At 49.5% G+C, this 24323-nt stretch overlaps 5 protein-coding genes across 6 annotated transcripts; 3 read left to right on the top strand and 2 right to left on the bottom strand.

The window, feature by feature from the left end:
• The first annotated feature begins 422 nt into the window (after window positions 1-422).
• LOC112874834 (ultraviolet-B receptor UVR8-like) lies at window positions 423-3706 on the top strand. Of its 2 annotated transcripts, XM_025938388.1 has the most exons (6): window positions 423-538; window positions 1326-1618; window positions 1692-2029; window positions 2107-2508; window positions 2730-3096; window positions 3273-3706. In XM_025938388.1, the coding sequence occupies exons 2-6, from the start codon at window positions 1382-1384 to the stop codon at window positions 3549-3551; spliced, it is 1623 nt and encodes a 540-aa protein (XP_025794173.1). In that variant the 5' UTR covers window positions 423-538; window positions 1326-1381; the 3' UTR covers window positions 3552-3706. The 2 variants fall into 2 exon arrangements, with proteins under 2 accessions (XP_025794173.1, XP_025794182.1); XM_025938397.1 differs by lacking the exon at window positions 423-538 and having other exon boundaries at window positions 1397-1529.
• Window positions 3707-4174: 468 nt separating this feature from the next.
• LOC112878898 (actin-related protein 3) lies at window positions 4175-7914 on the bottom strand. Its single transcript, XM_025943157.1, has 10 exons — window positions 7742-7914; window positions 7400-7649; window positions 7077-7301; window positions 6726-6872; window positions 6107-6199; window positions 5661-5780; window positions 5220-5330; window positions 5014-5142; window positions 4799-4897; window positions 4175-4673 (listed from the first exon to the last, which is right to left on the bottom strand). The coding sequence occupies exons 1-10, from the start codon at window positions 7786-7788 to the stop codon at window positions 4593-4595; spliced, it is 1302 nt and encodes a 433-aa protein (XP_025798942.1). The 5' UTR covers window positions 7789-7914; the 3' UTR covers window positions 4175-4592.
• Window positions 7915-11584: 3670 nt separating this feature from the next.
• On the top strand, window positions 11585-14394 carry LOC112877338 (protein NRT1/ PTR FAMILY 8.3-like). The gene is made up of 4 exons (XM_025941638.1): window positions 11585-11638; window positions 12268-12361; window positions 12516-12733; window positions 12859-14394. The coding sequence occupies exons 1-4, from the start codon at window positions 11585-11587 to the stop codon at window positions 14197-14199; spliced, it is 1707 nt and encodes a 568-aa protein (XP_025797423.1). The 3' UTR covers window positions 14200-14394.
• Window positions 14395-15197: 803 nt separating this feature from the next.
• On the top strand, window positions 15198-18474 carry LOC112878864 (repressor of RNA polymerase III transcription MAF1 homolog). Its single transcript, XM_025943105.1, has 11 exons — window positions 15198-15369; window positions 15509-15574; window positions 15686-15756; window positions 15840-15889; window positions 16741-16814; window positions 16897-16959; window positions 17293-17380; window positions 17621-17683; window positions 17759-17838; window positions 17929-18000; window positions 18089-18474. The coding sequence occupies exons 2-11, from the start codon at window positions 15543-15545 to the stop codon at window positions 18168-18170; spliced, it is 675 nt and encodes a 224-aa protein (XP_025798890.1). The 5' UTR covers window positions 15198-15369; window positions 15509-15542; the 3' UTR covers window positions 18171-18474.
• A 2573-nt stretch (window positions 18475-21047) lies between these two features.
• On the bottom strand, window positions 21048-24214 carry LOC112880360 (BTB/POZ and TAZ domain-containing protein 1-like). Its single transcript, XM_025944944.1, has 4 exons — window positions 23938-24214; window positions 23355-23831; window positions 22280-22605; window positions 21048-21493 (listed from the first exon to the last, which is right to left on the bottom strand). The coding sequence occupies exons 1-4, from the start codon at window positions 24037-24039 to the stop codon at window positions 21322-21324; spliced, it is 1077 nt and encodes a 358-aa protein (XP_025800729.1). The 5' UTR covers window positions 24040-24214; the 3' UTR covers window positions 21048-21321.
• Between the last annotated feature and the right edge of the window lie 109 nt (window positions 24215-24323).

Here is a 24323-nt window from a genome sequence, read left to right as displayed (position 1 = left end):
TTTATAAAAATATTATGAGCCTTGATTGGTTTGATTCTAAAATTTGCCTTGCCAAAATTAGGGCAGGCCAAAACATTGGCAAGAATTTTTTACCAAAATTTTAGCAAGTACTCTATGAGGTAGGTTATTTTTTGGATTCTAACAAATGGATGTCAAAAAATTTACAGTTGCCAAAACTTTTACAAGGTAAATTTTATAACCAAACTAATCAGGCTCTGTACCTCAATCATCTATTATTTTAGTACTAAACAATTCTTCCGAAAGGTCGCTTTGGTAACCTCCATGTTCAAGAGTCAAGACGCAGGCTTGGTCGTTGGGATGCCCACTGTTTAGCCAGCCGGGAGTATCAAACAGTGACCGAGGGGTGGCACCAGACGACGCTGACGTGGCACCCACCCGCGCATCTATAAGTACGGGAGTGACGCCTCCTCTGCGCCCTTTCTAACTAACTTCCCAGGCCCGACACCTCGCCGCCGCTCCGCGCCCCTCAACCGCGCCCTGCGAGGATCGGATGAACCAACCCATCGGATAAATCCGAGTACGGCGATCGGACTGTTTCTCGCTTGATTCCGTTCGATTTCGATGCTCCATGCTGCTCCCTGATTTTTCTCCCCGCAATTTGGTCTTCTGGGGATTTTTTTTGTGTGGGAATACAGCGGGGGATAACGAGTTTTGGGGGGAATCTGATGAAATCGGATCGGTTTCCGGCCGCGCGGGATCGATCGGGTGGGAAAGGAATCTTCTTTTCATGGCTTGTGGGGGATCTTGGTTGGTTGGTTCCGCTGGTTCTTCTCCGGCGGCGATGCGGTGTGCGGGGTTGGGGATTTGGGTTCTGGACAGGGGAATCGACATGTTTGGTGCCTTAAAGGATGGGATTTTGGCGATCTGACCATCTTGGTGTCGATTGTGCGGGTGGAACTTTAGCCTGCGTTGTGATTTGATCACGGATCATCTTTGTTTCACTTCGGCGTTTTTTCCCCCGAGCTTGTGCGCTGAATTGGAGATGATCAGTGTAAAACCCTGTCGTTGGGCACTGATCTGCGTCCATCTTGATTTCGCGATGCAATCTGCTTCCAATCGATAGATTTGTTTTTATTTTCTCCTTATTCTGTCATCAGCCTGTCTTTTCAGAAAACAACTTAAAGAATCAGAAACTGTGAATGTGGTCATCTAATTATTTGTTGTCTTTGTTTTTCTCCTTCCAGTTGGTCTTAACTTCTTCATCAATCATCTCTGCACTTTCACTTAAGTGTGAAGTTGATATGCTGCTTAATCTGTATCTCAAGTGTCCAACTGGTTAACTGATATTTGCCTTTTCTGATCAGACTGACTTCTTTGGTCCCGTTCATCTGTATTACATTGCCGCAGCACTGCAAGAATCATGCAGTGCCCCATGGACGCTGCTGCTAGTGGAACCTCACCAGTGATGCAATGCCATAGCATTCCTGATGAGTCGACCTCCCATTCATCTCCTTTGCCAACGGTTCTGGAACGTTCGCAGCGCCATTGCTATGGAGATGGAACCCCAGGTGAATTCCCCCTTGCTGTGAGCCCCTCCATTGTCCTCCATGTGCTTTCGGCCTGTGATCTGGACCCAAAAGATCTTGCCGCTCTGGAGGCAAGTCATACCACTACACTCAGTGCTTTGTTTTAACAGACGCTGCTACTGATGAGTTTCTTTGTCGTGTCAGGCTACATGTACACTTTTCAGTAAACCTGCAAATTTTGCACCCTACTTTGCACTGTCGCTTCCAGAGCTAGCATCATTTGATATGTGCCAGAAAAGGACCATGTTTAAGCTGATGACTCAAGAAGAAAAGGAGTGTCTGAAACAACAGTGTGGAGGCTCCTGGAAGCATGTTCTTAGGTATATTTTGGTTAGAGAGAAGAATGTCTCTCGGGTGATTGCTGGGCCAGGCCATAGTATAGTTGTAACAACAAGTGGAGATGTATATTCGTTTGGGGCCAACTGCTCCGGTCAGCTTGGCCTCGGGGATTCAGAAGACCGATTTAAGCCATGTCTTATCAGGTAATGTTTCAGTTTTTTCTTCTGAAATGGGACTATTTTAATATTTACCAGTGTCATAGCTGCCATCTCCTTGTTAGGTCTCTACAAGGAATCAGAATCACACAAGCTGCAGTTGGATCAAGACAGACAATGCTTGTGAGTGACACAGGAAGGGTCTATGCATTTGGCAAGGATAGTTTCAGGGGTGCGGAATCCGTTGAGGCTGCTCATACTAATCAGATTACAACTCCTAAGGTAGTGGAGTCACTGAAGGGTGTGTTTGTAGTTCAAGCTGTCATAGGGGGTTACTTCTCTGCAGTTCTGTCTAGAGAGGGTCGAGTTTACACTTTCTCATGGGGCAAAAGCGAGAGGCTTGGCCATAATTCAGAACCTTCAGATGTGGAGCCTCGTCTTCTCTCTGAACTTGAGGATGTCCCTGTTGCATATATCTCTGCAGGAAATTGCTACCTCCTTATGTTGGCATACCAACCAAATGGAATGTAAGGTCCTCCTCCTTTGCCATTTTTCTCAAATGACAGTATATGTTACTGACTACTGAGCCTTTTTTTCTTTATGAAAAGAAGGTATTTTTTGTTCTAAGTTGGAGCTTTCATTCTGTAGTTTTCATAAAACTTAACATGTGGTTGATCATGAAACTTGTCATGCTTGGAGGTTTTCAACTGTATGGAAGGTTTTAACAGTGTATCCCGGATATATGCAGGTCTGTGTATTCTGTAGGTTGTGGTTTAGGGGGCAAGCTTGGGCATGGATGCAAAAATAATAAGGGCATGCCCAAGTTGATCGAACAGTTTCGGTCCTTGAGCTTTAATCCAGTTTCAATAGCAGCTGGCACTTGGCATGCCGCAGCCCTTGGTGCTGACGGGCGTGTGTGCACCTGGGGTTGGGGACACACTGGTTGTTTGGGGCATGGTGATGAGGAATACAAGGCTGTTCCCACAGTGGTAGAAGGATTACGCAACGTGAAGGCCGTTCACCTCTCAACTGGTGAATACACTACCTTTGTCGTCGCAGATAACGGGGATGTGTACTCGTGTGGATCCGGCGAGTCCTTGAATTTAGCTTTTCAGGTGGGTTCATTCTTTCTTGCTTCTACTTGAAAACATAGCAATTGTATGTCAAAAGTAGTAAATGGGCTGGCTACTAATACTAAAAACCATGATCTTGGTAGATTTATGTTGATATGCAAACTGATGTTGTGTTTCATGTCCATCAGTGTTTTGATATGCCTACCGTTTGTTCTCAGGGGGACGATGAGGCGGAGGAGGAGGAGGGTCCAGATTTCTCGACCCCGAGCATCGTCGAGTCGCTCAAGGCGCTGAACAAGAAGGTCGCGCAGGTCTGCCCCACCAACGCCTCCTACTGGCTGAACTCGGAGATGGGGCACCCGCACACATTCGCGGTGATGGAGTCCGGCGAGCTGTGCGCGTTTGGGGGAGGGACCAGGGGCCAGCTCGGCGTGAAGCTCCTCGAGGGCGTGGAGAAAGTGAGCGTCCCGATGCATGTTCCGATTGAACTCAGCTGAGCCCACTCCGGTTTCAGCCGCATTTGCTCTTCATTCAGAGCGGTGGTAAGCTTAGACATGGTAGGATGTAAATATTAGGGAGGCTTTTGCTTGGTTTATCTGAACTCCTTTGAAGTAAAATGAAGGCTTTTGGTGCCGAATTGAAGTTTAACTAATCTGCAACCGCTCTGTTACCCAACTCGGTGGCTCTGTCACTGAATCAGTGTTAATGTTCTGCGCTGTTCGAAAGAGGTGATCACGGCCTCTGAGCTGCAACAGAAGCCGGAAGAGTTTTTGTGCGGGGATCGGGTGCTTATGGTCACCACAGCTAGACCAACTCGCGCCGGACGCTGTACCCGTGTCCGTCGAGCCTGGCGCGAGCGGACGGAAACTTGGTGCGGTCGTGCCGAAAGCTGTACACGCCGTGCCGGTGCCGCCCGCTCTACGGCACGGCTTGGTCAGAACCGTGCCCCGTGGGGGCTGGCGCTGGCGGCCGAGCCTCCCAACCATTCGCAAGCACGAGTATTCGCCATCCCTGCTTGTTGATGCCTCGGCACTGCCGTGCTGTTCGCCACGGCAGGGCGTGACGGCATTAACACATGAGACGACTGAGGGCCAAGGAGTAACACAACACCAGATCACCGGGAGAGAACACCGTCAAACGAATCATGTATTAGATCTACAAGGCACAACGCCGCATCACCAGAAACAACAATGTTGACGCTACAAATTACAACGCGCCACAAGTTAGCAAAGATTATAGTACAGGCAGCTGTAGGCCAATTGGGCGCGACCCAGGCAGGTGACAAAGCCGCTGCCAGGCTACCGGCATCTACAGAGCAATGGAGAAATATAGATGCAATATGGGTCTATCTATGCGCACTTTGGTTGGTTTGTACAACTCATGCGGCGAGCCTTCTACTGGATCTCTTGTCAGGCACCTCAACCTTAAGTCTCCCCATTCTTGCAGGGGGTGTGCAGGCTCGGGTTGATCGCATGGGGATGGCATTTTTCATGTCCACCTTGAGATTTGCTCTCCTGTTCAATGCACCGGGGTTCTATTCAATACATCCCTTTGAAAACAGGATTTGTTCGGCAGATGCTCGCGCCATACTCTTCGTATTCTGCTTTTGTGTGGCACGCCTGGTTACAGAGAAGAGTTGACGTAATTAGTTGTAACTCAAATACTGAAAAGGAGCATCACAACATGGTCAACAAGCCAACAATACTTCACACTTTTCACAAGAATTGATAAAGCTGCAAAATACCTCGTAGAACTCTGCTGTGGAAGCAAGCACAGAACCTCCAAACCATACTGCATATCTCTGAATCGGATGACTGACCACATTCACTTCTATAGGTTGTGCCTGAAAATAAATAAAATTTAGGTGTAAATAAAAAGCCATAACAAAAACATTCTTGGTTGGTTCGGTGCCTTTTTTCCAGTCAGAAGGTGAGTAAGAGCAAATAAGAAAGTCCGTACCTTCGGATCTCCACTAATAAGCCGAGTATTAGATGCACGGACCCGTGCATCCACTATCTTTTTTAGGTCCCGTTGTAATCTCCGATGGAAATCCTTAAACATAGTCGATCCTCCAGACAAGACAATATTCTGTGCCAGTGGGAATAAATTCAAAACTTCTGTAATGTCTAAGAATGGAAAAAAAACATCGTTCTGATCATACATACCTTATACAGAGCTCTTCTTGTGTCGATTGGGGATGATTGGATGCACTTGTCAATAACAACTTGTAAAGGAGTGGTGAAGTCACTGTTGTAAATCTCTGGGTTGAAGAATATCTGCACACATTTTGCAGTACTATGAGAAGGTCGAATTAAATGAGCAGTGATAACAAAATGTATAAAACAATGTTTCAGGGTTCTCCCAAAAAAAAGTTTGCATTGCAGTTACATTCAAGACCATAGAGCAAAACTCAAACTAGTTATCCTATGAAGCCAACTTAACTCAGGTACAAGACAAACAACGCAAACTAAATTAACAAGAGGGCGTAGTTCTGTGTGCCATGGTCTACCTTTGATCAACTAAAAGAATTTTCTTATAAGCCTGAAACAGGCATTGCAACATAGAATTTTCTACATATTGTATACTGATTTATTAAAATCAACTACCTCAGGCCCCAAGAATCGCTCATATCCAATGTCGCATGTGTATTTTGCACCAGTTTTTGGTTTGATGCCAGTCCAGTGTTTAATGTACTTCGACGGCTCTCTGTCATGCTTATTGAATTCCTGAAATAACAAGAATGAGGTAGATCATGAATATTTTCCCTACTGAGACATCATCTTTAAAGGAAACAATCACCAGTACAAAAATATGAAACAAAAAAATGCATATGTAGTTTTTAGCAAAAAGAATAAGTTTAGAACAGCTTTACTTATTCAGATTCCAGTCAGTAAAGGTGCTAAATGGCAACTGTTCAGCTAGGTGGTTGCTATACTAGCACTGAAAACCAACTGTGCTACCATGAAGAGGCAAAAGAGAACCTCCCATCACCCATCTTCTTCAGAATCAAAATATGTATATTCCATAACAAGGCAGTTAATGTAATATATACCTTCACAATGTCTGAAGAAGTATAGCAGTACATTTCTTTAACCCTCCTCGCTACATCAAAAGATTCCTCTGGCGGAATGTTCTCACCTCTTTCCTGGATGCAAGAATAGGAAGATCAGCAACTACACGTATGTTGCAGTTGCTCGGGTTCGTTTTCTACAAGATGATATCAAGCTATCTATGAAACAGATTTTGTGCATCCTTTGTATATATATCAAATTTGAAGTCATTTCACCATGCAGGTTAAATGTCAATAAAAAAGGTTTAGAATTCATCATTTGTGCCCATCTACTCAGAAAGGCCTAGGCAGCTGTTATCTTCATTAGAAAATTACAGTTAGGTGGCTCACAGAGTCTAAAGGTATTCACAAAAATCACAACATGGACAATTTTGAGAAAACCTAACAGATTTATGGAATATCAAAAAAAAAAAGAAGATATGATTACATTGCATGTTTCAGCTAGCCTCAAAATGTTTAAGTGAAATCTAGTGTCACACGAGGAACAGACCAATGTGATAGATACTTATCCTCCAAATCAAGCTCGATTTACATATTATAGTTGCTCTAGAAATGTTGAGTACCAGCTTGTGACGATCAACAAGAAAGCAGAGGAAGCTACCTTCATAAGTTGCTGGACAAACTGGGTAACATCCTTGCCTGTAAGCGGAATAGATCTGATACTGCTCCCGATGACATAACCATCAGCAACAGGAACAATGTGGGTAGCTCCATCACCCACATCAACTACAACACCTGTCATTTCACACTGAAAACAAAGCATGAAGTTTCTCATAAATATCAAGAATGTGATGATTGTTTGACAGCGAAGGAAAACAACAACGAATAATGGATGCATTCTCATCCATTTTCAATCGGACTGAAAAATGACCTTCATTGCCATCTATTTTTAGCCTAAGGTATGCATGTGCTGTGCTCAAGAAACCACAAGACTAGGCTCCAGACGACTAACCTTGGTGGTAGTGTACCCAGCAGCGAGCGCAAGGACTGGTTGCACTGCAATATAGAGGCCAGGCACATTGAACGTCTCGAACATGATCTCTCCGGTGTACTCCCGGGTCTCGGGAGCAGTCAGAGGGCTCTCGGTTAGAAGAAAGTAATGGTCCTCCGGATCGCACCGCAGGTAATTGAAGATGCACTGTTGCCAGAACCTCTCCATAGTATCCCAATTCTCCACCTGCAGAGTCCATTTCAGCCCAAACCAATCGAACGAAGGCCGTGAAAAAGAAAAACAGCAGCAGCTGCACTCGGCAGTACAGAGCAGCAGCACCCCACCTGGCCATTGCGGATGGGGTAGCTGAGGCTGTACGTGCTGCTGGCGCGGGACCGCGCCAGCGCCTCCTCCCCGATGTAGAAGTCGAGGTCGGCCATGACGCCGGCGCTGTGCTGCGCGAGCCAGTTCCCCTTGGCGGGGGCGCCCCTGGGCGCCGGCTGCGCGGAGGCGGAGAAGGAGTCGTTGACGGCGACGGCGGTGGGGGTGATGAAGCAGGGCTCCACGTTCCCCGCGAACCCCATCTTCGTGTACCTGCCGCGGGAGCCGGGGGATCAGATCAGCAGCGCGCCTCGCCGCCGCCGCGCAGATCTAGAGGGAGGGACGGGAGGGGGGAGCGTACGTACCCGGTGCCGTTGTCGATGACGACGGCGGGGCGAGACAGGGCGTCCATGGCCGGGCGGATGGTTGCCCGTCAGCGGCGGCAATCGAGGCGGGGCCGGGCGGAGTCGGGCGAGCGGCGGGCCGCTTCGAGCAGCGGCAGGCGGAGGCGGGCGGTGGTCGCCGTCGCGGCGGGCATCCCAGCGGCAGCAGCACCCACCGCCACTGGCAACCACCGGCACCCGCGCCGAGGCAGCAACGTTCGTCTGTCTCTGGGGCCTGGGGAGACGAAGCTTCGGGAGGAAGGGAGGTATATCTCGGGGTTGGCGGGCGGTGGAGACTGGAGAGCGGAGCGGAGGGAGCTCGAGCGCCTCCGCTTTGCTTTGCTTTGGACCGCGGCCTTTCTGCTTCGGGGGGGAGCGCTGGATTTGTCCTGGCGCGCGTGCTGACAACGCTGCGGGGCGTCGCGTGCGGCGCGCGTTCGAGTGGCCGGCGTGTCCGTCCTCGGGTTGGTACGGTGGTGGCGTGCGGGATGATGGCGACACCGCCACCGACGCCTCCGTGCCTGTCCTCCGGCTTCCGCTCCGCTCCTCCAGGCCCTCCGCTGACGTACCACCAGCAGCGCTGCCCGCTGACAGGTGGGCCCGAATCTCGGTGGCCGCAAAAGGCGTCGATGGGCGTGCAAAATGGGCCGGACTGAAGCGCCATTTTGGGCGCGGCCCAAGCATGGCATGGCCCTTGGGGCGACACGGACCATCATCGGGCCGTGCACGGTCCGCTACCTAGCAGGTGGGCCGGCACGAGCTCGGGCCGGATAGACTGGAATTCATTTTAATCTTAACGATTATTGACGGCTCTGCTCGTCCTATCAGTCTTGTTTTTTGGGAACCTGCTGAGCTCACAAGCTGTCACTATCGTCTCGGCTTTGACTAGGGCTGGAGGAAGATGGTTGGCCGATTGCACCAAACTTGGACGACGGGCAGCACCTTTACTAGTAGTGTTGTACTTGGCTCTTGTGGCCATTGGCCTGATGAATTCTGTTGCATGTATAGAGCTTTGCTGTAAGCATGGAAAGTATCGGTGATCCCTTTTTCTAATCACGTGCAGAAGCTAAATCTCTTACTTCCTTGGCATGCAAATCATGGGCGATTCCGTTGGCCTCGAGTTGAATTCAACCTTCTTGGAGCTTTTAATTCAGAAGGTCTGAGATGCTTGCATACTATTGCAGGTGTGACGTGGATGTCTACTTTCCACGTGTTCGATCTGTAACCTAAAAAAAACATGCAGTAGGTGATTGTGCTACAGAAATATGTCAGCTGAAGTTGTTGAACACCGAGTCAGACATGTTATCCGGATATAATGTCAAATCCTCGGACCGTCCACAATAAACCAGACAGCAGTCTGATCAGATCGTTTTTTCTATGATGTATTCTCTTCTGATTCTGGTAAGGCCTATTTGCGGCTTGTGATCATTCACCTACTTGTCTACCAACCTTTTCAAGCATGACGCATATATGCATATATATCTTGGTCAAAAGTCTCGAGAGCATGTTGTTTAAAGGGGTTTTAGGCACAGTTGAGTTCTGGTAAGACGCGAGTAGCATCATCCATCGGGTATTAGTTGCACCAACCAACTGGCTCTCTGAAGCCTGAACTATTCCAAGAAAGAGACGATTTTGTATCAGTTCGCATATTCCCTGATTGCTTCAAGCAAGCAGCTTCAAACAGAGAGAAGGTTTCCAACAAGATGCTGATGACTGTTTTGAACAAGTTTGGTTTACACCTGAATGCACACAGCTGCTGTAGTCTTCTTATATTAGTTTTACTATAGAGTTATATTTTGGAGCCGAAATTGCTCAATGCTACAAAATCAGAATGCTCCTCCGATCAAGCCCGAAGGTTCTGCTAATTCCGCATGTGCTCAAACCATCGTTGTTTCATTAGTATAATGCACTTTATTAGAGGAGACGACCAGCAAGTAATCTCGCGTTGACAGTAGGCGGTTTTCACCGTTCAACACTGGCATTCATTATGGATCTTGTGGCACGTGTTCTTTGTTTCCATGCAGAAGATTCTGAACTCAAGATCTGGGAGGCAAACCTCACATGACCAAACTTGTGCAATCTGTCTGATCTTTCCATCGACACACTTTTTTTTTTCCCAACCTGTCCACATATGACGAGGTCACCAGATCATGATGCGGAAATGGACTGAGCTGATCTTTTCATTTCATTTCATCCACATACCTACTTCCTCAGTCGTCAGCGCAATTAGCAGGTTCAAGGAGATCTTGTTAAATCTGCAAGGCACTGCTGCTTCTAAAGATGGATGGAGTCAACATGACGAAAGGCCAGAACCCTCGGTTAGTTTATCACTGCCGGTTTATCTTACGGTGTTGGAGCTCTGCTCGTTGCCCTGAAGAGTGAAGAACGATGCGAGGTGCAAAAGCAAGTGAAGCAACCAACCTACCACAGAGAGGAATAATGACCTTGAGCGATGCCGCCATGGCAGGTACGTTCGAAATCGAAACGAAGCCATCGGCCATGACCGCTCCAGCCCTTCGTTCTTCGGCGACTAGGTACCGGAGTACGTACGGGGGCATCCACAGGTCCAGTCCAGTCCTCCGCCTCCGAATCCCAATCCCCCGAGTAAAACACCACGTGCCTGCAACCGAAAAAAGAATGCACAGAAACAGATCCGACATGGCACCCACTCCATCCGCTCCGGCCGTCGCGGCAGCTGACCGGAGACCGGACGCACGAGCACGCGGCGGGGCCGGGCACGAGCACGACGGTTCTTGGCAGAAATGGAAAACCTGAACCGCCCTTGGCCCCATGCAATCCTGCTGCTGCTGGCTGGCGGCGGCGGCCACCTCCTATCCAGTATCCACCTACTGTGTTGAACCTTCCGGCTCGATCGGCGACGGCGAGCCCGCGCGCGACCATTCTACCCAGGTCGCCGTCAGCTGCTGCGGCTGCGGTTGCAGACTTGCAGTACAGGAGAAAGAGCTCGTGGTGATGGCGTGCAGGGTTTTGGGATTCGGTCCGAAACCACCGAATTTTACCGAAATGCGTCTATTTCGGTGAGGACCGAAACGAAACCGAATCGTCCCAAAAATTTGATAGAAGTTGAATTTTTATGACATAATTATGATTTATACAAGTCAACATACTCTTCTAAGTATAAAAATATGAATAAACCGTAATTATAGAACTCTTTTGTGCCTCTCTCATCTTACGATAGTTATCAAATACTGAAACAGTATAATTTTATCAACTTTTCCTTAGTTTTTCACCGTATCTCCCCAATTCTCCCCACCATCTACTTCAGAAGTGATCGATACCCAAATTTTCATCAAGTTCTATCCAAATTTTATTTAAAATTTAAATTTATTGACCGGTTACCGAATCCTGGTCTAAAATTTTTAAATTTTCCAAAATTCACTTATTTCGGTAGCAACTGAAATTTTTCCGGTTTTTAATCCCAAAACCCTGGTGGCGTGTAGCCCTCCTGTTCGAGGGTGACGCGCGGCCGGGGAGTATTATTTTACCTGCGGCGACGGCGACGCCTAACCGATCCCCCCCGGCTGGCTCACCCACTACCTTTCGCGTGCCGGGACGACATCTCCGCCGCCTCACTCCGCGACCGTGTGCGGTGCCTATATAAGCAGCCGGTCGCCGTCGCAGCCTGGCACCACCCCACATCAGACATCAGAGCGGCCGGAGCCCCGAACGGTGCGGAGCGCCAGAGCTAGGAGAACCGCAGCTCCTCTCGTCGCACGCAGCAGCTCATCATCAGCTCACTCCCAGTCCCATTCCCGAGAACACACAGGCCATCACCTCGTGCTTCGCTCGCAGCTCCCGACCGGCATGGACGCGGGGGACGCCATGGAGAGGGGCGAGCGCGCGCCGCTCCTGCCCGAGGTAACGGCCGGCAGATCGAGATCTCTGCCCTTCGCTCTCATAGTCTCATGCCGCGTGCGTGCGTGATCCGTGAGCTCGTTTTAGAACGATCACTGATCACTGATCAGGACCGTTATTTCAGCTTCACTTTCTGTCAGCATTGTTCATGCGAATTCGTCCTTTCCTCGTCGCTGAAATGAAGCGAGTATATGCTTCTGCATCTGTGAGCGAGAATTCGGGTTTTCGGCGCTCCAATCTGGGTGACGAATTGCCGCGATGCTGGCGTCGAACGCAACATTTCTCAAGGAACAGGGCGGTTGCGATGACGACGATACGAGAGTCTGGAAGCACGCCATCGTTATGGACCAAGTCTAAAATTACCGAGAGAAAAGGGCCACAAAAACTTCTTAAAACAATCTATTCAAACTTGCTAGACACATCAAAAACTTAAGTTTTTTTACTCACGAGGTCTCGTAGATAAACCTGTGCCTGTCACTGTAATCGCAGTCTTTCTTTCCTCTTCAGAAACCACAAGCGTTGATGCAGATGGCATCTCCACGCTATACTAGCGCACCGTATTCATCATGACCTTTTCGATATGCAGATTCCATGTGTTGTTGACAATTTTTGTAATTTTTTCTCCGTTGCAGAGCCACGGGCCAAAGGTCGAGGAAAATAGCCTGGATGTGCCGCTCCTCAAGGGTAAAAAACGCGCCGGCAGCAAGGCACCAGCGGTTGTTCTAGGTGAGCAGAGCTCAATGTTACATTTTTTTAAAAAAATGGAAAATTTGCACAAACACAAGCTGCTAGTTTTAATTTTACAAATTTACAAAACACACACACGCGATTGAACATTATGTTTGAGCTTTGGACTGATCGCCGGGTGCTTCGTGTGCAGGGTTCGAGTGCCTGGAGAGCACGGCGTTCAGCGGCATCTCGACGAACCTGGTGGTGTACCTGGAGACCGTCCTCCACGGCAGCAACCTGGCCAGCGCCTCCAAGGTCACCACGTGGTTCGGCACCAGCTACCTCACCCCGATCTTCGGCGCCATCATCGCCGACACCTTCCTGGGCAACTACAACACCATCATCGTCTCCCTCGCCGTCTACCTCCTCGTACGCCGTCGTATATTATCATTCGTATCTCGATCCATGGCGGCACGCGCCCTGATCGGCCGTCGTCACGCCACGATGGATCGACGCTAACAGATTCGGCTCTGCCGCGCGCGTGCCGGCTGCAGGGGATGATGTTCGTGACCTTCTCGGCGTTCCTGCCCACAGCGGCCGCGCTCGGCGGCTCCTCGGTGCTCGGCGCGCAGACCGTGGCGTTCGTCGGGCTGTACCTCGTCGCCGTCGGGAGCGGCGGGGTGCGCTCGTCGCTGCTGCCGTTCGGCGCGGAGCAGTTCGACGACGGCAACGCGACGGACCGGGAACGCAAGGGGTCCTTCTTCAGCTGGTTCTACCTCTGCGTCGACTTCGGCCCGATCGTCTCCGGCCTGCTCATCGTGTGGATCCAGGACAACGTCAGCTGGGGCCTCGGCTTCGGCATCGCTACCGCCTGCATCGCGCTCGCGTTCGGCGCCTTCGTGCTCGCCACGCCCATGTACAAGCGCCGCGTGCCCACCGGCACGCCGCTCAAGCGCCTGAGCCAGGTCGTCGTCGCCGCCTGCCGGAAGGTCGCCCTCAAGGTGCCCGCCGACGCGGGCATGCTCTACGAGGTCAGCGACAAGGTGGACCCCCAGCCCAAGATCGCGCACACCGGCGAGTTCTCATTCCTCGACAAGGCGGCCATCGTCACCGCGTCGGACTTCGAGGAGGTCACGGCGGAGGCGGGGTCGTCGTGGAAGCTCTGCACGGTGACGCAGGTGGAGGAGCTCAAGATCTTGCTGCGGCTGCTGCCCATCTGGGCCACCAGCGTCATCATGTCCTCGGCGTACGCGCAGATGAACACCACCTTCATCCAGCAGGGCAGCGTCATGAACATGTCCATCCTGTCGGTGCCGGTGCCGGCGGCGTCGATGGGCTCGTTCGAGGTGCTCTGCGTCCTGACGTGGGTGCTCCTCTACAGCAAGGTGATTGCGCCGACGCTGAGCGGCCTCTCCTCCGACGGCGACGGCGAGCCGTCGCAGCTGCAGCGCATGGGCGCCGGGCGGCTCCTCATGGCTCTGGCGATGGCGGCCTCGGCGCTCGTGGAGATGAGGCGGCTCGGCAGCGCGGCGCGCGGCGAGGAGATCACCATCGCGTGGCAGCTCCCGCAGTACTTTCTCCTGGCGGGCGCGGAGGTGTTCTGCTACATCGCGCAGCTGGAGTTCTTCTACGCGGAGGCGCCGGACGCCATGAAGAGCACGTGCACGTCGCTGGCGCTGCTCACCATCGCGCTGGGGAGCTACCTGAGCTCGCTCATCTACGCCGTCGTGGCGGCGTTCACGGCCACTGCGGACAGCCCCGGGTGGATCTGCGACGACCTCAACCGGGGGCACCTCGACTACTTCTTCTGGACCATGGCCGCCATGTGCACGCTCAACTTCGTCGTGTACAGCGGCTTCGCCAAGAACTACAAGCTCAAGACCGTGCTCTCGTGACATGATTCCGAATTTCCAATGCATTGCTGCACATAATTTACCGCCAATTGGTGACGGGTGAAGGGCAATTAGCAGGTACTGGCTCAACGGCTAGTACATAGGAAACGTACGGCAGTACAGCAGGAACAAAACCCACAGATTTCTGTGGCAACACCATTTTTTCCCCATTTTTCTTTTGTAACTTTTTGTTTTTGTTTTTTCCATACAGTTGATGAGTTGAAAGAAATTTTGCATTTTAAATCGGATGTGGAACATCGTAGTGTTTTTTTAAACGTATCATATATATATATATCTGCATATATACTCACCTTTACGAATGCACATAGATACACTTGCGGGCCTATAATCTATACGTACCTTGAGATTAAAATATCACTGCAAGCATCTGCATCTTTGATCACTTATTGAACGTTACGAGCATGTCACCCTCTTGCCGCAGCTGCCCTCGTACGTCTGACTCTAGGTGCGACCACCTTGCGCTCCTGCTTCGAGGTGCGGCCTCCTGCTGATGCCAATCCTGAAGAACAACTAGCTCGCCGTGTCCTCTCTCGTTTCTAAGTTTACTGTCTGATCTTTGGTTGGTTGAAAAGGGGATGGGAGATGTGCAGGGAATCCTGACGGTGGTGGCAGGCAGATTGTAGGAGCGGCGCGGCAAGGCGTGGGGATGTCATCGGCCGCTGGCGGCAGCGGGATAACCGGTAGGTTGGCTTTGCAACGGGAAAGTTGACGCGAGTAGATTAGCATGGAGGTGGTTGGTGAAGACAGACCGTCGTCACAGTACAGACCGGTGGCGGCGACACCAACCGAACGGCAGGCGGGGTGGCGTTCGGTTTGTGCGGTGGGATGAGATCCACGGCAGCTGCAACGAACACAATCCTCCGTGACGTGCCGCTCGTTTGCCACGTGTAGGTGAGGAGTGTGGCACATGGGCTGGGGGGGCTCCCCCGCTCCCGTATCCGAATATCCGATTCAAGTCTCCTTCACACGGCTCACCCATTCTCTCGTCTCCTCGTCTCCGTTCCTTCCCCCGTGTTCCCTTCTCTCTCTCTCTCTCTCCCCCCCGTCTCTCTCTCTCTCGGCACCCCTTTCCTGCCGGCGACGACCGGGCGAGCGGCGGCGCCATCCGCCACGACTTCGCCGGGCCCTCCGCCGGCGACGAGCTCCCACAAGGTATGCCCTCCCCTTCTCTTCCCTTCCTGCTGCGCGTAGCGGAGCGCCACAAACCCTAAGCAGTTTGTTTTCGGATCTGGCCCAATATACCTACTGATTTCGAATTGGTTTGCGGAATTCGTCGGGCGTGCACGCTCAGATCGACTCTTTTATGAGTCCACAAGGCACCCAGGATGAAGTTTTTAGAATACACCCCCTTCGACAGGTAAACACGGCTTTTCCTGCTGCTGCCGATGCCGTCTTGCCGTCTTGGTAGGATGCGGTTCAATCCCCCACGGTTTACTAATTCTGCGCTTTTTTGTTTACCTTCGTCCAGCATAAATCTGTTCCTCGACCAACTCAACCTCGGCGATTGTACAATCAGAGGAAACCTTGAAGCCTTCTCATGTAAGGATCTAGGAACATGCTCCATTTCGTCTCTTCGCTGAGCTTGAGGTGCATGCTTTTGATGAGGTGGTATAATTTTGCAGGCAAGCACACTGCGACAGACCGCCGACTTTCAATAAGCCTAGAACATGAGGTACATGCATCTCACAGACCCATGAATTATGTTAACATTGAGATCTTTTTTCTTCCAACAACGACATGAATCAGCGCATGTAGTGTTGTTCTCTCTTTGGAATCAAATAGTGTGAAACAGTATTGTGATTGACCATATACTTTCAGATAGTCCTCTAAGCCCTGGTTGTGTTCATTCATTTTTGGGCTTCTGTGCTCCCCCTCACTTTGCTTCTAGATATGGTTTGTTTGTTCGTTGTATATATCACAGCATGTGGTCTCCTGTGTTAAGTCAAAATAACATATAAATAGGTGGAACATAGTTGTAAATGCCTGTTGTAGCATATGTTACTTTGTATGAAACTAGTTTAGATGTCTCCTTTCATGTGTGCAATTGATACTTCGCAGGCAAGTGTTGTAGATATCCTTTTGCACAAAATGTAAGAAAATGGAACGATTCATGTATGACTTTGTTGCTTAATGCCAAACTACTTGAAACTGGAGTCTTATGTTCTTTTCCATCTTTCATTTTAGGATTTATCTTTTACTCTTGTTGTAGGCTGTTTGGGTCGTCATTATTGTTTTTTTGTTGTAAATCAATGGTGGTAAGAGTGTTTGACTTGGCTATCTGACTGATCATCAGAAGCCAAAGAATGTTTCTACTTAACATAAAATTTACTGAATGTTCCGAAAGACATATCACAGTTGTAGTTTGTATTTTGTTGTTTCATGTAATGTATCTCCCCAGTAACTGTAAAGCATTTTACCGAGAGATGCAACATATCATTCCAACCATTGTTGTTTCTACAACAGCACCGAATTGGTACGTATCATTGTAATTATGCCAATCTAACTTCTCTGTTGTGCTTTCAGATTCTTGATTACTTGGGCAAGTCCTCTGACAGTGATCCTTCTTCACCAGTGGAGCACCTATCCTCCAGATCAAGGTTAGGATGTGTGGATTAGCTTCATGATACATGTTTACTTTTAGCCCAGTCTAACTTCTTTTTCTTTTTGATGTTTGTCCAGCCGGAAGACATTGATATATCTAGTTCTTACTCTTGGGCACATGTATCCAGATTATGATTTCAGGTAATTTTGTCTTTGTAGCGAGTGTGTTCTAATATAATCTGGAAGGAAGGATATTTGGGTAATGTCATAATCAGCTTTTATGTGGCGATATGGCAAACCCGCTTTTGTCCTTTCCTACCAGCCTAAAGGGGGTGTTGTCAGATGGTATGACAGACGGATTAATAGCCGTTGCTCTTTGAGCTGAGAGTTCAATTCTCTCCATTTCCCTTGGTCTTTGGTATTTGATACATCTAACTTTCTTAAGGTCTCCTGGCTGTCATGCCACACATTCATGATAGCACGACCTTTAGATTAAATTTAACATCATTTTGTAAACATTTGTTCACTTATCAGTGCTCTTCGGGCACACTTGTTCTTCCAAGAAGAGGAGATGGAAAGTTTCAAGCAGATGATAGACACCTACTTGTCTGACGCTTCCAGGGTAATGCTTTATGGTTTCTTTTTCATCTTGTGATTTAATTTTTTTGGCTCACTACATATAAATATATTATCTTAGTAAGACTGCAATTTTCGGAAAGGGAAAAAATCACAAGGCATAATGTCACCTAGTTAATTTAAAATGATCCTGAGGCTTAGCTAATTCAAAATGATCCTGAGGCTTTATGTTTTTGGCTTTCCCAATGATTTCATATGCCTAACCTGAAATCGGACTTCTGTTCAGCAATGGGCAGCAACAAATGAGGGCAGTTCTCTTCTGGACAGTATGACTAAAGCTATTGATGAGGTCAGGATTCATTCATAAAGGTTGGTTTAGAAGTTGTATGGTCCTTCGATTTTGTGTTTACACCTTACGTTTCAGGTTATCAAAATCAGAGAGTGTGACATCTACAGCTATAACCCAGACTCTGATGGAGATCCAGTTCAAGAGAAAGGGGCCATGTATGTTCATGTGAAATAAGATACAAACGTGATGGTTAGCTTATGCAACAAAATTGACACTCTAATATGGATAAAATTTTCTCCTTGTAGATGGTCATTCTACTACTTCTTCTACAATAGGAAGCTAAAGCGAGTTGTGAGCTTTCGATGTTACTGCACTAGGTAGGCGCTTGCTCCAATCTGCAAGGTTCTTACAGGGAACACAACATAAATATTAACAAATTACTTGCATATCCTTCTTTTACCGCAGCAAACTATCAGCAGATGATTTCCTAATTGGTGCGGCGTCTGATGGTGAAGAGGAAGATGCCTTGATTGACATGGACATATGACTGACTGTGTTCTGCTCAGAACCTGTTGTGTGTGTACTATATAGCGTATATGCCCCACCCTACTAGGAAGCTTCTAATATAACTTCCCTTTTATCGTAGCCTGTGGAAACCATGGATCTTGTTAGCTTTGTTTGTATATGCGGATTGGAGATTTGGTAGCGGCAAACTTTTAATCCCTGAGGTTTGAACTGTCATGTTATTTCGGTACTCTAGTGTTTGCTGGAACTGGACTCCATTTTCTGCTTAGTTAAACAATAAGCTATTTCAGACAATTGGTGTGAATTGAATTGTCAAATTTTCTCTATTGTTCTTTCACTGGTGCTGGTATCTTTGTTGCAAAAGGAAAACTGGTTAGGTTGTGTTTTGTGAAGAGCGTTCTTGAAATCTGGTGCAATTTCTCCATATTTGACATTATATTTGTGATAATTTTTTTTTGAAATATTGTTTGTGATATTCCCGTATGAGAAAATGGTATGCCTGTGGAACCCGGCGAGCTCAAGGAGTTTACATCTGTGCAAAGCTTGCCAAAAATTTTGGCCACAAAGGGAGTTTTCGTTGCCGGGTAGACCAATTGTGGGGTTTGGTTTATGTCGTTACCGAGTACCATGTCGCAGCGGGGTGCCATTTCTGTAAGTTTGTCAAAAAGGCATATTGTTTCTATAAAAGCCAGAAAAGGTTATATTTTAGAAAATTGGGCACGGCTTATCTTCAAGAAAAACCATCTCAGTTCGCACAACGCTGGCAGGCCTTGGAGGGAAACCAAGCAGGGATTCACCGGAAGCAGCTCGACCAAAGGTATTGTAAACTCAACCATACAAATGAACGAAGCAGTCCTCCGTCCCTTCGTCAAAGTAAGTTTCATGGATCCGAAAATGGCCAAAACCACGGTCTCCAAGTGCGTGCGGATGCATGCCATGTGGCTGGCTGGCTGCTCGGTATCCTCTGAATCTGATCTGAGACGTCGTCGCATTGCATACAGTACTTAAAAGCAAGCTATGCCCAAGTAGCCACCGCGATGGAGACCTTGGATTCAGGCAACCGATGAGGCGATGAGCTCCGGAAACAAGAGATTCTTCGCAGGACATCGAAGTTCTTGGGAGGCTAGTTTAAGCCCCAGGGCGGGGAAAGGCGAGATGGCAGAGGCGTTGTGCTCACAACTCTACTGACAGAAAAACCCATAAACTTATCTCCTGTCACTTGACCTGTCAACTTCTTGTTGGAATGCTCTGACACGAGCCCCCCTGCACTATATACGCGCGCGCGCCGCACGCGCGCGAGAGATTTGAGGGCTGAAGCTACAGAAGGCGGCTGGGATGAGGCTCGTCGGCCTCGTGAGCCTGGTCGCTCTCGTCTTCCTCCTCAGCTTCAGGCCCCTGCTCCATCACCAAGTGCTCGTCGGTAAGTGCCCTAGCCATTGGGTTAGCTGCGTTTCACTGTGGTCAGCTAAGCTGCTGCTCAGCCCTGTTGCCGAGAGCCTGAACTGAGACCTTTCTTTCGTTTCGTGGAAGGAGAAGGCGCAGCAGCAGCAGCAGCAGGGAGCGGGCGCCATGGCAGGAACCAGCAGCAGGGTCGTCAGCACGCCGAGGAGTGGGCCGAGGAGAGGAAGAGGATGCGGTGGTTCATGACGAGGGACTACGCGCGCGCGCGGCGGCACACGCCGAGGAACAACCGGCTGGATCCTTAGCGTACGTCGACCTGACGGGTGCTGCTGGATCGACAAGTTGGTGATCATTCTTGGTCTCCGGTGTGCAGTCGTCTCAACGCACGCACACAAGTTTTGTCCCCCCTGACCATAGTAGGACATAGACAGTAGTGGTGTGAGTGAAGTTACATAGAAGTAAAAATGTTTTCTTTCATCTGAATCTTGTAAGGAGGATCGGTTGTTGAGGTTTTAAATCTGTGAAGCTAGCTGCTGTGCTCTGATAGCTCGGTGAACAACTCAATTTGGTATCTCTCGTTTTCGTCTCTCTTTGACCTCTGGAGCGAGATGGTTTCAGGCTGAAAGTTCAGACTTCAGACTTCGGAGCCCGTGAGCGGTTCGGACAGCTCGATTAGTGGAAATGTCGATCAGAATGAAATTCAGGATGAACTAGGAGTAGCTTCATCGATCGTTTCTCCTGGTTCACATGTAGGCCCTGCTCCGGTCGCACTGTGAAACCCAAGAAGCGGCATTGATCATAGTGAAAATCACATGGCTTATCTAGGGCTCCGTGGTAGACTAGAGTCAAGCAAGTGATTAGAACTTTGACCACAAATTAACGTAATAGACACTACTTGTTTTTATGTCCTGGTGGTACGTAGCGTTGCGTAGGCTATCTGCTGCTGTCTCTTCCGCAGGTACAGTAGGACACTGGCTGAAAACTGAGGTTCAGACCTTCAGAGCTGTTGCTCCAGGCAGACACCCTCTAACGTCCGTCTCAAATGCGTATCCCACGCATATCACTAGCTTGCTGAGTATCACCTTAGCTGAACTAGCAGAAAGAGTAGCTGATGAACAAGGTATGGACCCGCGTACAGCAGCTGCCACGAGGTCATTCTTCAGTAAGTCTGCAGAAGAAAAGGTTCACCAGATCGGCAAATTCTTATTCAGGAGTCGTTGAAGGCGCTCTTCTTTCAGACCGGGGAAGTCGGTGGCGTTTCTGTTTGGCGTGCATAGCACGAGGCTTGTGCTCGCCGACGCGTCGTCTGTCTCCTAAAGATGCTGCTTTGTTCTCTACGCCGTGGTCCTTTTAGTCGTTGTACGAACTGTGTTTGGTGTTGGCAAACCAGGATGCTTTTGCATTGGCCGCCAAGTCAAACGAGGTAGCTTGCTTGTTGCCTTCGCTGCACACCTTGAGAAGAGCAACTTCAGAATGCAAGAAACGCATGGACGCAGTATAACTTACAATTCTTTTTTTATATTTGAAATTCATGAATGAATATGAATGTATCATGAGTACAGGTTGAACTTTGGCGCCATTCCAACAGTGTCACAAGGATGCCATATAATATGCAGGCATCAGGCTTCTTTGGCTACTCGTAGTCGTAGATGCAACGTGTAATTTCAGTGTTCCTCCCAAAAAAAATACAGAAGGAATACTTCCAAAGCATACAGTGTAGCCAAGATTGCGCTGGCCTTCTGCAGAACCATTTCCTCCTCCATCTTCCCTTTTTATCTGAATCTGGCAGCTCTACGGCTGCTGTATTTCGCCCATGACTTCTTCACAACCTCTGGTACCTCCCTGCTGGCCAGAGCCGACATCACCCTAGCCCTGGTCACCTTCTTCACCAGAAGCTTCCATGTCTTGTCCACTCCCTCTTCCTGCATCTTGGCCTTGAGGTTGCTGGAACAGGAAACAAGAATTACTTCAGGTTCTGAGCAAACGATTTTGAGGGGAAAAAACAGCACATGCACAGTTACAGTAAATATGTAAAGGTTACGGTGAGTAACCGAGTGGTGTTGGACATGGGTTACAGTAAATATGTAAAGGTTACGGTGAGTAACCGAGGGGTGTTTGGACATGGGTGACTAAACTTGTTCCCGTCATATCGGATGTTTAGATATCAATTAGAAGTATTAGTATAGATTAATTATAAAACTATTTGCAGAAATGGAGACTAATTCGCGAGACGAATCCATTAAGCCTGATTAGTTCATAATTTAGCAATGTTATGCTACAGCAAATATGTGCTGATGATGGATTAATTAGGCTTAATACATTTATCTCGTAAATTAGTCTCCATTTATACAATTAGTTTTATAATTAGCTTGTATTTAGTTCTCCTAATTAGTATACAAATATCCGATGTGATCCAGATCCAAACAGCCTCCTAATTCCATATTGGATGTATGCACTTTCAGGAATAGTCAGGTGGTCCTTCAGATCTCGTTTTCTTTCATGCCATTCATGTGCAAGTTGCACAGTGCAGCTGTACCAAACGTGACTGAAAACTACATCTTCGGTAGGGACAGACAGAACACTTGCAACCACAAAGCCGAGCACTGTTCCCGCGTGTTGCTACCAACTGGCACTAGAGCAGCATCGTTCACACGCACAGCCAAAAAGGGAAAAAGAAATCAAAATTTCACACGACACCGCCATGCGATAGTTCATCTGCGCTGCATTTACCTGCACAAGGGAACCCTGCACGGCTCGCCGGCGCCGGCGCGGTCCTCGCAGACGGAGGCGTGGAGCCGGAGGAGCTGGAGCGCGCGCCTGCAGCGCGGGCAGGCGGCGGGCTTCCTGGCCCGGCCGCCGCACGCGGCGAAGTGCCGCATGAGCTGCTCGAGGCCCCGGCGCACGCCGTCGACCTCGCACGGCGAAGCTTCTGCGGCGCACACTTCGCCGGCGCCGGCGCCGCCGGCGGCGAAGATGCGGTCCAGGATGGCCATGGCGTCGCTGAGCTGCCGATACACGTGCTGCGACGCCCGCTCCCTCTCCCACCTCTTCTTTCTCTGTGAGAAGAAAAAAATTGGTTGAGACCGACGTGCCCGTGTCAGGAAATGGGAAGAGATTTTTGGAATCGTGGTGCTCGTGGTGGATTCGGGTTTCGGTGCTTGCTAGGACTTCCGCAGGGTACGGTCTCTGTACCAGAGCATGGAGCCAAACTCTTGCGTCAAAATGAACACATGACTTTTGGAGGATTGATAAGTGATAAGCTAGTGGTGTGTAGCATTGATAATGAGATGTCAGTGTATCTGCCTATGATCTATATGAAAATTCAATAGATTTTAGATGGGCAGGAACTATCACCAGCGGAGGCTGCATAGTACTCTCTTCGTTTCAAATTGTAAATTTTTTAATAAATTAATATATATAAATTTTGTTATGTATTACAATGTATATCTAAGTATATAGTAAAATTTATTTATCTAGATTTCTAAAACGATATGTGATTTGAAACGGATGGAGTACAATTCCAAATAGAACGAACATATCTTGTGATCTTATATTCTTATTTGTAATCACCAATGAGAGGTTAAAGATGAACCATGCAGATATGAAATCGTACGCAGCTTACAGTATCAAACGTTGATCTATATCATTGTGGCAGCTGTTCTAAAAAATTATACCGTACTAGTAGATCTGACAGTGCCATGACTAGGCTGCTTACTTCTTTATTATCCGAAAAGAAATGTCGTAACAGCTGACCGACGGAGGCGAGAAAAGGCAAGGCACAGTACAGCGAGAGAGTCACACGCACCTGGACGGCGTCGTGGAGGAGCTGGAGCAGCTCGCCCTGGAGCGCGGCGTCGTGCCGGGCCGCGAACCGCCACCCCTCGGACCGCTCGACGGCGCCCAGGTCCTTGCCGGCGAGTCGCGCGCACGCGAGGCGCAGCCGCGGCGCGTCGCAGAGCGCCGCCAGCTTCAGCGCGTCCACCGCGCGCTCCGCGGTCAGCCGCGCCGCCACGGCCGCCTCCGCGCGCCGCTTCAGCCACGGGACGCGGTACGCGTGCGCCAGCGCCAGCAGCGCCGCCCCGTGCTCGCCCACCGCGCCCTCCGCCCACTCCTCCTCCCCCGCCGCCGTCATCCCTCTGGGGCCGGGGCGGCAGTAGAGGAAGCGGAGGAAGGCTGCGACGGCGTCGGAGGGCGCGCCGAGGACGCAGACGACGGCGCAGCCGGCGTCCCACCCGCGCCGCGCGCCCAGGATCATCTGCTCCATCACCGGCGACGCCGCGGCCTTTGGTCCGCCATCGAATTCCCGAGGCAACAACACGAAATCCGATCAGCGGCGGGTAATCCACCATCCATCCACTCGAGAAAACCAACAAAGAAACCGCACTCACAAGAACGGAGGAGTGCGCCGCGATGTTGCTCCCGTCGGACGCGACGACCCGCACGTCGGCCGGCGACGCCCGGAGCGCAGCGAAATCCGCGCACGGCGCCATAGCAAATTAAAGATCTTTGCTGTAGGAGTCCCTGCGCCGCTGCTCTTTGGATGATCTAGCGAAATTCAGAACACCTTGATCTAAAAGACCTGGAAGGATTACCACGGAGAAAAGCTGCGCTACAAAAGAATGAGTGTGAAAGAACGAAAAAACTGGGATTCTACGACTAGGCGGAACGAGAAACGGGGGAGCTCAAGCACAGCTAGGGCGAGTTTTTATAGAAGGGTATACGCGGTCGGAAGGCGACGGGAAGCTTTTGAAGCGCTATCTAAAAATAATTCTTT

This window comes from Panicum hallii, chromosome 1, assembly GCF_002211085.1.
Source record: "Panicum hallii strain FIL2 chromosome 1, PHallii_v3.1, whole genome shotgun sequence".
NCBI lineage: Eukaryota > Viridiplantae > Streptophyta > Magnoliopsida > Poales > Poaceae > Panicum > Panicum hallii.
This window is presented reverse-complemented; position numbering and strand designations above follow the sequence as displayed.